Below are 12,964 nucleotides of genomic sequence, written 5' to 3' on the forward strand. Positions count from 1 at the left end.
CCCGTCCCTCGCTGAGGGTTGGGTTTGAGTTCCCTCTCCGCCTCTCGCTGTGAGTTGGGTTTGAGTTCCCTCTCCCCCTCTCGCTGTAAGTTGGGTTTGAGTTCCCTCCTCTCGCTGTGAGTTGGGTTTGAGTTCCCTCCTCTCGCTGTGAGTTGGGTTTGAGTTCCCCCTCTCGCTGTGAGTTGGGTTTGAGTTCCCTCTCCGCCTCTCGCTGTGAGTTGGGTTTGAGTTCCCTCCTCTCGCTGTGAGTTGGGTTTGAGTTCCCTCTCCCCCTCTCGCTGTGAGTTGGGTTTGAGTTCCCTCCCCTCGCTGTGAGTTGGGTTTGAGTTCCCTCTCCCCCTCTCGCTGTGAGTTGGGTTTGAGTTCCCTCCTCTCGCTGTGAGTTGGGTTTGAGTTCCCTCTCCCCCTCTCGCTGTGAGTTGGGTTTGAGTTCCCTCTCCCCCTCTCGCTGTGAGTTGGGTTTGAGTTCCCTCTCCCCCTCTCGCTGTGAGTTGGGTTTGAGTTCCCTCTCTCCCTCTCGCTGTGAGTTGGGTTTGAGTTCCCTCTCCCCCTCTCGCTGTGAGTTGAGTTTGAGTACCCTCTCTCCCCCTCGCTGTGAGTTGGGTTTGAGTTCCCTCCCCTCGCTGTGAGTTGGGTTTGAGTTCCCTCTCCTCGCTGTGAGTTGGGTTTGAGTTCCCTCTCTCCCTCTCGCTGTGAGTTGGGTTTGAGTTCCCGCCTCTCGCTGTGAGTTGGGTTTGAGTTCCCTCTCTGCCTCTCTATCCAAAGTGATTTGCAAACAGTTTTAAATACTATTTCTCACCTGTTGCTCGTATTCGCTCTCAGATTCTGGTGTTCGGACTGTGTCAGAGGCACTGACATTGCATTCATTTGAGTATGTCATACGATAGCTGTTGAAAATGGGAGATATTCACTGTTACTGTTAGTTATAAATAGCCTGGTGGTTTGAGAGTTCAGATTCTGCTCTGAAATCTGGCAGCTCTTGGCACCTATTAATAATCAGCGATGGAAGATTGTTCCCACTTATTGGTTTGGCTGATGTGTAGCCCCAATCTCATGACATGCGGCTGATATTAAATACTCCAAGGACAACTCGGGATCAGCAATAAAATCCTTCTGGTCAGTGTTGCCCACATCCCAAGATCAAACTATTGGAGACAGTCCACAGCAGGTTCACCAGGGTGATCCCGGGTATGGAGGGATTTTCTTACAAGGAGAGGTTAAGTAGAACATAGAACATTACAGCGCAGTACAGGCCCTTCGGCCCTTGATGTTGCGCCGACCAGTGAAACCAATCTAAAGCCCATCTAACCTACACTATTCCAATGTCATCCATATGTTTATCCAATGACCATTTGAATGCTCTTAATGTTGACGAGTCCACTACCGCTGCAGGCAGGGCATTCCACGCCCTTACTACTCTCTGAGTAAAGAACCTACCTCTAACATCTGTCCTATATCTCTCACCCCTTAATTTAAAGCTATGTCCCCTCATGTTAGCCATCACCATCCGAGGAAAAAGGCTCTCACTATCCACCCTATCTAATCCTCTGATCATCTTGTAAGCCTCTATTAAGTCACCTCTTAACCTTCTCTCTAACGAAAACAACCTCAAGCCCCTCAGCCTTTCCTCATACGATTTTCCCACCATACCAGGCAACATCCTGAGTAGGTTGGGCCTGTGCTCATTGGAGTTTAGAGGGATGAGAGGCGACCCTATTGAGACATATCGGATTCTCAGTGAGTTTGACAGGGTAGATGTTGAGAGGTTGTTTCCCCGTGTGGGAGAGTCTGGGACCAGAGGGCATCATCTCAGAGTGAGGGGGTCGCCCATTGAAGACAGAGCTGAGGAGGAATTTCTTCTCTCAGAGGGGAGTGAATCTGTGGAATTCTTTCCCGCAGAGGGCTGTAGAGGCTGGGGCGTTAAGTATGTTCACGGCTGAGACAGACAGATTGTTAATCAGTAAAGGAGCTGAGGGTGATGGGGATAAGGCGGGAAAGTGAAGCTGAGGATTATACATCAGATCAGTCATAATCTCATTGAACGGTGGAGCAGACCCGATGGGCCGTACGGCCTACTCCTGCTCCTACATTTTATGATCTTATTTTAAAGATGGCATAATTAAATGGCATGGGATTGGGGGGGGAGGGTGGGGGGGTGGTGGCGGGGTGAGTGTATTGAGATGGATAGAAAACTGGTTGGCAGAGAGGAAAAAAAGAGTAGGAATTAATGGGTTCTTTTCAAATTGGCAGGCAGTAACTAGTGGGGTGCCCCAGGGATCGGTGCTGGGACCCCAACTATTCACAATATATATTAATGATTTGGATAAGGGAAAAAAAATGTAACATCTCAAAGTTTGCAGATGATACCAAGTTGGGTGGGAGGGTGAACTGTGACGAGGATGCAGAGATCCTTCAGAATGATCTGGACAGGTTGGGTGAGTGGGCAAATCAAAGGCAGATGCAGCATAATTTGGATAAATGTGAGGTTATTCACTTTGGAAGCAAAAAACAAGAAGGCAGATTACTACCTGAATGGGTGTAAACTGGGAGAGGGGAATGTGCAGCGGGAGCTGGGTGTCCTTGTGCACCAGTCACTGAAGGTAAGTCTGCAGGTGCAGCAGGCGGTAAAGAAGGCAAATGGCATGTTGGCCTCCATTGCGAGAGGTTTCGAGCACAGGAGCAGGGATGTGTTGTTGCAATTATACAGGGCCTTGGTGAGGCCACACCTAGAGTATTGTGTGCAGTTTTGGTCTCCTTTTCTGAGGAAGGATGTTCTTGCTCTCGAGGGAGTGCAGCGAAGGTTTACCAGGCTGATTCCGGGGATGGCGGGACTGATGTATGAGGAGAGGTTGACTAGGTTAGGATTGTTTTTGCTGGAGTTCAGATGAATGAGGGGGGGATCTCATAGAGACTTATAAAATTCTTACAGGGCTAAACAGGGTAGATGCAGGAAGGATGTTCCCGATGGTGGGGGAGTCCAGAACCAGGGGTCACAGTCTGAGGATTCAGGGTAGACCATTTAGAACAGAGGTGAGGAGACATTTCTTCACCCAAAGAGTGGTGAGCCTGTGGAATTCATTACCACAGGAAGCAGTTGATGCCAAAGCATTGAATTTATTCAAGAGGCGGCTGGATATAGCACTTGGGGCAAATGGGATCAAAGGTTATGGGGAGAAAGCAGGATTAGGCTATTGAGTTGGATGATCAGCCATGATCGTAATGAATGGCGGAGCAGGTTCGAAGGGCCAAATGGCCTCCTCCTGCTCCTATCTTCTATGTTTCTGAAACAGGAAATGTTTCAGCAGGTCTGGCAGCATCTCTGGAGAGAGAAATAGAGTTAATGTTTTGAGTCCATATGACTTCTTCAGAGTCACATCAGTCACCCTGCGTGCGCACACCTGTATGACAGCCAAGCCCAAAGACCTTCCCATCGGAGTCACACGCGTGACAGAAGGTTCCTTCATTTGCCTGCAGTAGATGGGTAATTTGAGGGATGTGAGGGAGTCGATCAGGATTTCAGGGGAGAAGGTCTTAACTTGAGGGGTTGTCTGGGGTAGAGGTGGAAAAATAGGAAGAATGAGGAAAGGCAACACAAACTCAACGGGACAATTTGAAGAAGGGCTGCAGGAACAGGGAGACCTGCATGTGTACGTAAACAAATCTACGGGTGACAAGACAAGAAGAGATGGGTGTTAAAGGTTTTACAGGGTTCTGGACTTTTATTAATAAAAGCATATAGAATGCAGAAGCGAGGAGGTTAAGCTAGGCTTCCACAGACACTGGTTAGGATTCGACAGGGTATTGTGGTCAACACCGGGCTTTCCAAAGACATTAAAGAAGGTGCAGAGGAAATCTATCAGAATGTACCAATGTTAAAAGACTTCAGTTATGGGGGGAGATGAGGGAAAGTGGTATTTTACTTAAAATCGAGGGATTTGTGCATTGCTGCTAACGTGTATTACATTTTATAATCTGTGATGGGTCAAACCTGACTATTTCAGTGTTCTAGTGGTCAGCCTCCCATCGCCCACCCGCAATGAACCTGAGTTCATGGAAAAACCTGCCCCCCTATCCTAACATGGAGCAAATACCATTCACCAATCCCCGGATTCTAGAACCCACACTGGTTCTCAATGCAGCAACACTCAACTTCCTCCTTCCATCGCGCCTTCCAACTGAAATCGGGAGTGAGTGTGTTCCCTGAACTCGGGAGTGAGTGAGTGTGTTCCCTGAACTCGGGAGTGAGAGTGAGTGTGTTCCCTGAACTCGGGAGTGAGTGACTGTGTTCTCCCTGAACTCGGGAGTGAGTGAGTGTGTTCCCTGGACTCGGGAATGAGAGTGAGTGTGTTCCCTGAACTTCTGAGTGAGAGTGAGTGTGTTCCCTGAGCTCAGGAGTGAGTGAGTGTGTTCCCTGAGCCTGGGACTGAGAGTGAGTGTGTTCCCTAAATCCAGGAGTGCGTGTGAGTGCGTTACCTGAACCCGGAGTGAGTGAGTGTTCCCTGAATCTAGGAGTGAGTGAGTGTGTTCCCTGAACCTGGGAGTGAGTGAGTGTGTTCCCTGAACCTGGGAGTGAGTGAGTGTGTTCCCTGAACTCAGGAGTAAGAGTGAGTGTGTTCCCTGAACTCGGGAGTGAGTGAGTGTGTTCCCTGAACTCAGGAGTGAGTGAGTGTGTTCCCTGAACTCGGGAATGAGTGAGTGTGTTCCCTGAACTCGGGAGTGAGAGAGTACTCCTAACCTGGAAAGTGAGACCTTGCTGTACTCTGCAAGTGTCCATGCTCGCACTGTGAGCTTTGAACCTCTCTGACAATGATTGATGAAATTAGAATTGTGGAAATACTGTTGGGTGTGTCTTGTTCTCAAAAGGAGACCCACCAAAAATTAAATCCAAACTACGTGCGGTACAAATTTACATATAACATCTCAGTAAACCGATCACAATATATATATAAAACCACTCAGCCTCTCTTCCGCAGTGTTATCCTGGCTAGCATCAGCTCAGTGGGAGCTGATCCTGGAACCCTGTGGTGCATCGAGCCGGATATTGTTCTGGAGTTACAAGCTTGTGGACCCTTACTGTAATTTGAGTTCATGGCCAGCTCACCCATCAATGAATTCAACCATCAGATTAGCTTCTTCTAGCGCCTGCATGTCCTGTAAGAGACAGAATTCACAATCAACATTTCATATTTGACTGGGTTTTACTAGCTTTCCTCGCTCCTGGTTCTGTCCCTGTTCAGAGTGCAGTTATCACTGAGGGCTCAGAGACAGAGTGCAGTGGGAGAACCTGCCATAACGAGTCAGAAATACCAGTTTTCTTTCTCCCTTCTTGTTTTGTTCTATCCATCCTGTGCCTGCCTTCGATTTACTTGCTCAGTTCCCCTAATGGCTAATTCAATCGCTGTTAGATTTTGCTGCCAATGGGCAGTTGTTACTATTTTGCAGGAAGAGTTTTTAAGCTAGTGGGCACAATGGCAACCCTGCACCATGATGGTAAAACTCCTACCAGGGAACTGATATCAAACCATCCCATTTCCAGCAACTCATTCACCATGATACAACTCAGAATAATGCCCAAGGTTTTCTCCAGCAAAGACAGGTGCCCAGGACCAGCCAGACACTGGCTCTTCACACAGAATTACTCTTCTAAGAATGGCTGTGCCTCAAGGTGCAACTGGTTTGTGGCAGCGCCTTGTGTGTTGCTAAACAAATGCAGAAACCTGTCAATTTCCTCTTCCCTAGTTCAGAGTATCAGTACACAACCTGAGTAGGGCGGCACAGTGGCACAGTGGGTTAGCACTGCTGCCTCACAGCGCCAGGGACCCGGGTTCAATTCCAGGCTTGGGTGGAGTCTGCACATTCTCCCCGTATCTGCGTGGGTTTCCTCCGGATGCTCCGGTTTCCTCCCACAGTCCAAAGATGTGTGGGTTAGGTGGATTGGCCGTGCTAAATTGCCCCTTAGTGTCAGGGCGGACTAGCTTGGGTAAATGCATGGGGTTATGGGGAAAGGGCCTGAGTGGGATTGTGGTTGGTGCAGACTCGATGCGCTGAATGGCCTCCTTCTGCACTGTAGGGATTCTATGATAAAACACAGACACAATGGGGATCACTGTGACTTTCAGCTACAGTGTAAAATGGTCAATTCTGAACAGTCTCATTATACATCTCTCTCTCTGTGGCTTCAACAGAAAGGAAAACGAGGAGAGATGCAAGAGGGCAACTCATTCATTATCAACCAAAATACTTACAATTACATCTAGAGAGTTTGCAGTGGAAATCCGGGAGCTAGAGCAGTTCTGGTAACATGAGGAGAAAGACCAGTCTGAAGGTATATGAACGCTCGGTGATTCACTTCATTATTACTTGTGGTCAGGGAACATAATACTTGTCAAAACATAGCCAGGGAAGTGTCACATTAATTGGCGGCACAGTGAGTTAGCACTGCTGCCTCACAGCACCAGGGACCTGGGCTCGATTCTGTCTGTATGGAGTCTGCATATTCTCCCCGTGTTTGCGTGGGTTTTCCCCGGGTGCTCCAGTTTCCTCCCACACTCCAAAGATGTGCAGGTCAGGGGGATTGGCCATGATAAATTGCCCCTTAGTGGCCAAAGTTGTGTTGGTTAAGTGGATCAGCCGTGTGCAGGGTTACGGGGATAGGGCAGGGGGTTGGACCTGGGTAAGATGTCCTTTCGGAGAGTGGGTGTAGAGTTGATGGGTCGAATGGCCTCCTTCTGCCTTGTATGGATTCTATGAAACGTGGACACTGCAAGGTGGATGCAAGTATCTTGATGATACCCATCTTCTAGAGGTCTTGCGGCGCAGTGGGTTAGCAACCTTACCTCTAGGCCAGATGCTTCAGGTTCGAATCCCACTGAAGGTGTGTTCATAATATGGCCAAACATTATCAGCTTGTAATTCCTTCCAATACATCTGATGGCCGGTAGTAAAGTGTGGGATAGTATCCTGGTCAGCCATATTGCAGAGGGTAAAGATAAACTACTGCAATACTTTGCCAAGCATAATCACGGACTATAGGATATAAGAGCAGGGAGGTTATGATGGAGCTGTATAAAACGCTCGTTAGATTACAGCTAGAGTGCTGTGTGCAGTCCTGGTCGCCACACTATAGGAAGGATGTGATTGCATTAGAAAGGGTGCAGAGGAGATTCACCAGGATGTTGCCTGGGCTGGAGCATTCCAGCTATGAAGAGTGGCTGCTTAAGCTGGGGTTGTTTTCCTTACAGCAGAGAAGGCTGAGAGGAGGGAAACCTCAACAAAGTGTGCAAAATTATGAGGGATATAGGTAGGATACAGGGGAAGAAACTTTTCCGATTAGTAGAGGGGTCAATAACCAGGGAGTGTAGATTTAAGGTAAGGAGCAGGAGATTTAGAGGGGCTTTGAGGATAAATTTTCCACCCAGAAAGTGGTGGGAATCTGGAACTCACTGTCTGAAAGGATGGAAAGGGCGGGATCCTCACAACATTTAAGAAGCATTTAGATGAGCACTTGAAACGACATAGCAAACAAGGCTGTGGAGGAAACAAGTGCTGGAAAATGGGGTTAGAACAGTTAGGTGTTTGATGGCTGGCACAGACATGATGGGCAGAAGGGCCTCTTTCTGTGCTGTAAAACTCTGTGACTTTAATCCAATGGAAATCCATGGTTGTCAATGTCTCTTAGGACATGGTACCTGAGGGAGGAGAAAGACCCATCCTCTGACTGAATTATCTTCCAGCAACTGAGGTTTGACCAGGTGACATTAAAAAATATTCAGTTTATTCCTCTGTAGGATATTCTGAGCAATAACATTTTCATTACATATTAAAGTCTATTTTTCTTTACCTCTTCTTTGTTTCTGTTTTCAAGGTCGGCTATGTCAGTGATAGACATGGCGTAGTGCTGTGTGAATACATTGTCATAACTGTGGAAACATGGAAAGGTTCAACACTTCTTCTGGTTCACACATGCCCATTCTTTCTCCCTTCCCTCTCTATGACTGTGGCTGAGGACAATTCCACGGGCACCGCAAAGCCTCCTGCACCTCACACCACTCATTATTCACAAGGTGTGAGACAGAGCAATGTCATCTGATCAGGAGCAAAGGGAGATTAACAGCTGAGCCTGATCCTGTCATCCCCGAATGTACTCTCTATCACTCAATAACAATTAGGAGTGGGATCCTTCCTGGCCCTTGGCCAAAAGCAGCCCACCTGACACCAGGTATCTCGGCATAAGCCAGTGTGTGAACCCGGGACCTTCTCATGGAGTGACTTTATTCAAGCGTGCTGTTTTTGTTCACAGTATTTGCTGAGGTGGCTTCCAAGATCACATGGCTATTTAATTTTAAAAATCTCAAACAGCATATACAAAATAATTTAGTGAACAAATTAAACTTATGACAACTTCTCATTAATGCTTGCACTAAACTATGGGCGGCACGGTGGCACAGTGGTTAGCACTGCTGCCTCACAGCGCCAGGGACCTGGATTCAATTCCTGGCTTGGGTCACTGTCTGTGTGGAGTCTGAACGTTCTCCCCGTGTCTGCGTGGGTTTCCTCTGGGTGCTCCGGTTTCCTCCCACACTCCAAAGACGTGCGGGTTAGGTGGATTGGCTGTGCTAAAATGCCCCTTAGTGTCAGGGGGATTACCAGATTAACATGGGGTTATGGGGATAGGGCCAGGGTGGGATTGCGGTCGGTGCAGACTCGATGGGCTGAATGGCCTCCTTCTGCTCTGTCGGATTCTAAATTTGCAGACTAAGCAGTTACATAACATTACGAACTTTAACAGAGATGAATGTAAGGTAATGCACTTGGGTAAAAAAAATAGAAACCGGGGCAGGATTTTCTGGTTGTTCCCATCGGTGGGATCTTCTGACCCCCCCCCCTTCCCTGTGCCCCCTGGTCCTGCCGACAGTGACCCCCCCACTCCCCGTTGACAGTATGGCAGTGAACCACTCCCAGTCCCCACCAGCAGTGACCCCCACTCCCCACACCATTGACAGTACGGCAGTGACCCATTCCCGGTCCCACCAGCAGTGACCCACCACCAGTCCACTGCTCCAACCAACAGTGACCCCCCCGCACCAGAGGTGCGAGCAACAGGAAATCACGTTGACAGCGGCAGGACTGGAAGGTCCCGCCAATGGAGCACCGCTTCCACCACCACAAAACACACCGCGCAGGGGGGGTGGGGGGGGTCCAGCCCATAATCTATACTTTAGAAAACAAGAAAGCAGGTAGAAAGGCAAAGGCATCCAGGAACACAGTTGAACTAGCCATTGAAAGCCACTGGTCAGCAACAGAATTAGAAATGTTAATAATGCTTTGGGACTTATGTCTAAGGGTTGGAATTCTAAGGTATCTTAAACTTGTACTGGCTCTGATCAGGACACACTCCTCTTTTTCTTTCCCCATTCGGAAGAGAATTAGGCAGCATCCAGTCATCAAAGAAAGCAGAGACGAGTTTTTGGAAAAGCGGGCTGCCCGAACAGGAGTAGTTTAGTAAGATGTACTCCAGCTCTGGTCCTCACAGAACCCAGCGGGCAGACTGATGTGTCTTTCCACTATCAGGAGTCAGGAGCAAGGGTACTGAAAACAATTATAATGCACAACTACTGCCCTAGCTGAGGTCAATGAACCTGGAAGACAGGAATCGAGCTTGGGGCTTTGTATTTGCTGTGCAATTGTATTATTCACAACTCATTGTGGCAGCACATTGATTTGAATTAGTGGTCAGCTTACCTGTTAATCGCATCAACTAATATGTTACCTTCATGTTGTTCCTGCGTGTCCTACAAGAGAAAGAATTCAGTGTTAACATTATGCACCATTAATATTTGGTCGTACTCTGGTTTGACTAATCTTCCTTAAAGAATCTGTTTCATAGGGTTAGACAAGGGCATTTCTGTACTGATGAGTTCTGCTGTGGGGGACTCGGATGAGGATTTTGATGGGGTGGCCTACTAAAGAATGCTGATGAACATGGGCACCAGAATAGCTGGGGCATTGCTAGGCCTGCCAGATAGCTTCCCGTCACCGTTTAGGCACATGGAGGTCTCTGGCTGCAATGTGGCACAGGCTATCAACAAAAACTTGGAGCTTGTCCTTTCCGAGGTAGAAGTGGTGGCCAACTCTATGAGTGCGCTGCTAGGCTGGCAAATAATGGAGTGTCTAATGGCTGCTAGCTCAGCTCCCACTGTGTCATAACTTGAATCTTTCCAACCCTTCAGTGCTACAGTGGAAGCTCAGAGGAAGGATGTGGGATCCATCACTGCTGCGGTGTAGCTACAGACCTCAGTGCTCAACGCAGCAAGCAAGCTCTCACAGGAGTCCAGCCAACGGCAATTGAGTTATAAGGAGAGGCTGAATAGACTGGGACTTTTTTCTCTGGAGCGTAGGAGGCTGAGGGGTAATCTTATAGACGTCTATAAAATAATGAGGGGCATAGACAAGGTGGATGGTCAATATCTTTTCCCAAAGGTAGGGGAGTCTAAAACTAGAGGGCATAGGTTTAAGGCGAGAGGGGAGAGATACAAAAGTGTCCAGAGGGGCAATTTTTTCACACAGAGGGTGGTGAGTGTCTGGAACAAGCTGCCAGAGGTAATAGTAGAGGCGGGTACAATTTTATCTTTTAAAAGGCATTTAGATAGTCACATGGATAAAATGGGTAGAGAGGGATATGGGCCAAATGCGGGCAACTGGGATTAGCTTAGGGGTTTAAAAAAAAAGGGCGGCATGGACAAATTGGGCTGAAGGGCCTGTTTCCATGCTGTAAACCTTTATGACTCTGACAGATTACTCGGTTTGCTGAGCTGACTCCAGTGGCTGCGGCAGTGCCCACATGGGGGACAAAGCTACTGCTCTCTCTCAGATGACAGCATTTGTCACTCTGCCAAGCTGCTGCCACTCATACCAAAGTGGTGCAGTCCAAAGCCAGTTCTTCGAGAGGCAGAGGCACCGGAGGACATCCTGTAAGGCCTTACTGAAAATCAGCTGCATTCCACAAGCCAGGCAAAGGCAGTAAGAAAATCCATTTGGGTGAACAGTTGATTTTTGTTTGCATGGTTGTTGGATAGAAACATAGAAACTAGAAGCAGGAGGAGGCCAATCGGCCCTTCGAGCCTGCTCCACCATTCATCTTGATCATGGCTAATCATCAAATTCAATATCCTGATCCCCCCCCAACTTCCTCCCATATCCCTCGATCCCTTTCGCCCCAAGAGCGAAATCTAATTTATTCTTGAAATCAGACAACGTTTTGTCCTCAGCTACATTCTGTGGTAGTGAATTCCACACATTCACACCCTCTGGGTGGAGAAATTTCTCCTCACCTCAGTTCTAAAAGGTTTATCCCTTATCCTCAAACTATAACCCCTAGTTCTGGACTCCCCCACCATCGGGAACATTCTTTCTGAATCTACCCTGTGTGAATTTTATTAGTTTCTATGGATTCCCCTCTCACGGTAGCACAGCGGCACGGTAGCACAGTGGTTAGCACTGCTGCTTCACAGCTCCAGGGACCTGGGTTCGATTCCCAGCTTGGGTCACTGTCTGTGTGGAGTTTGCACATTCTCCTCGTGTCTGCGTGGGTTTCCTCCAGGTGCTCCGGTTTCCTCCCACAGTCCAAAGATGTGCAGGTTAGGTTGATTGGTCATGCTAAAGTTGCCCCTTAGTGTCCTGAGATGCGTAGGTTAGAGGGATTAGCGGGTAAATATGTAGGGATATGGGGGAAGGGCCTGGGTGGGCCTGGTGCAGACTCGATGGGCCAAATTGGCTCTTTCTGCACTGTAGGGTTTCAGTGATTTCTTCTAAACTCCAGTAAATATAATCCTAACCGACTGAGTCTCTCCTCATATGACATACCTATCACCCTAAGAGTCAGCCTGGTAAACCTTTGCTGCACTCCCTCTATAGCAAGGACATCCTTCCTCAGATAAGGACACCAAAACTGCACACAATACTCCAGGTGTGGCTTCACCAACACCCTATACAATTGCAGCTAAACATCCCTATCCCAACACTTAAATCCTCTCGCCAAGAAGGCCAACATACCATTTGCCTACTTTACTGCCTGTTATACCTGCGTGCTTACTTTCAGCGACTGATGCATGAGGACTCCAAGGCCTCATTGAGTATCCACCTCTCTCAATTTACACCCATTCAAGTAATAATCTGTCTTCCTATTATTGCTACCAAAGTGGATAACCTCACATTTATCCACATTATGCTGCATCTGCCATGCCAATGCCCACACACTCAGCCTGTCCAAATCAGATGTTATGGCAGATGGATCGATGTGGGGAATTGGGGAGCAGTGATTGGGGAGTGGTGGCTCATAGACAGCCCATCCCAAGGGAAGACTCCCTTTCTCCTCCTCTTCCCCCCACCATCCCCCCCAGCTTGTTGGAGAGAGATGTGGCCTCATAAGAACCAGGTTGAGGGAGACACAACAGAATAGTGCCAATGCTGCAAAATTGCCTCTAATTTGGAGCATTAAGAATGTAAATGACTTGCCTGACTCCTTGCAGCTGGCAGACAATCTGCTTCCCAGTATTCTCTTTCCCCAAAAACATCCCCAGCCTTGGGACTGCCGTCCCAAAGCAGTTTTCTCCTATTTTCCCAGCCACCCTCCCTGGTTTCGGAAGGTCGACTGTCTGTTCTGCTCTGTTAAATATGGCTCGCAGGCTCTCAATAAATGCCCATTCTATAGTGGGATAGCAGGAGGTTAGTCAGTGCAGAGGAGGCAGTCCTTGTCCCCAAGCAGCCTACCTCTGGGTTTCCTTGGGGGCGTGAAGATGGTGAGTAGGGCAGAATGTCACAGGCAGCAAAATGTTGAAGGCAGCAAAAATGGGACCTGGGATAAAGCAGCGAGGGTCGAGATAAACTGAGAGTCGGAATAAAGCAGCCAGACTCGGGATAAAACAGTGAGAGTTGGGATAAAGCAGTGAGAGGAAGTTGGGATAAA

At 48.3% G+C, this 12,964-nt stretch overlaps 1 protein-coding gene across 6 annotated transcripts in view; it reads right to left on the reverse strand.

Annotated features, from left to right (window-relative positions):
- LOC144511068 (regulator of microtubule dynamics protein 3-like) overlaps positions 1-12,964 on the reverse strand; it is a 62,657-nt gene that overhangs the window by 4,370 nt on the left and 45,323 nt on the right. For 2 of the 6 annotated variants that reach the window (XR_013500745.1, XM_078241040.1), the window contains 4 exons: positions 9,742-9,791; positions 7,841-7,919; positions 5,102-5,151; positions 800-887 (listed from right to left, as the gene is read on the reverse strand). Coding sequence is in view for 1 of the 6 variants with exons in the window: in XM_078241040.1 (XP_078097166.1) it covers positions 800-887; positions 5,102-5,151; positions 7,841-7,919; positions 9,742-9,791 (267 nt within the window). In the remaining 5 variants the exon portion in view is untranslated. Of the gene's footprint in view, positions 1-799; positions 888-5,101; positions 5,152-7,840; positions 7,920-9,741; positions 9,792-12,964 lie in introns of those variants that run through there. The other 4 variants (XR_013500747.1, XR_013500746.1, XR_013500744.1 and 1 more) reach the window with 3 other exon arrangements.

Source organism: Mustelus asterias, chromosome 24 (genome assembly GCF_964213995.1).
Source record: "Mustelus asterias chromosome 24, sMusAst1.hap1.1, whole genome shotgun sequence".
Lineage (NCBI taxonomy): Eukaryota > Metazoa > Chordata > Chondrichthyes > Carcharhiniformes > Triakidae > Mustelus > Mustelus asterias.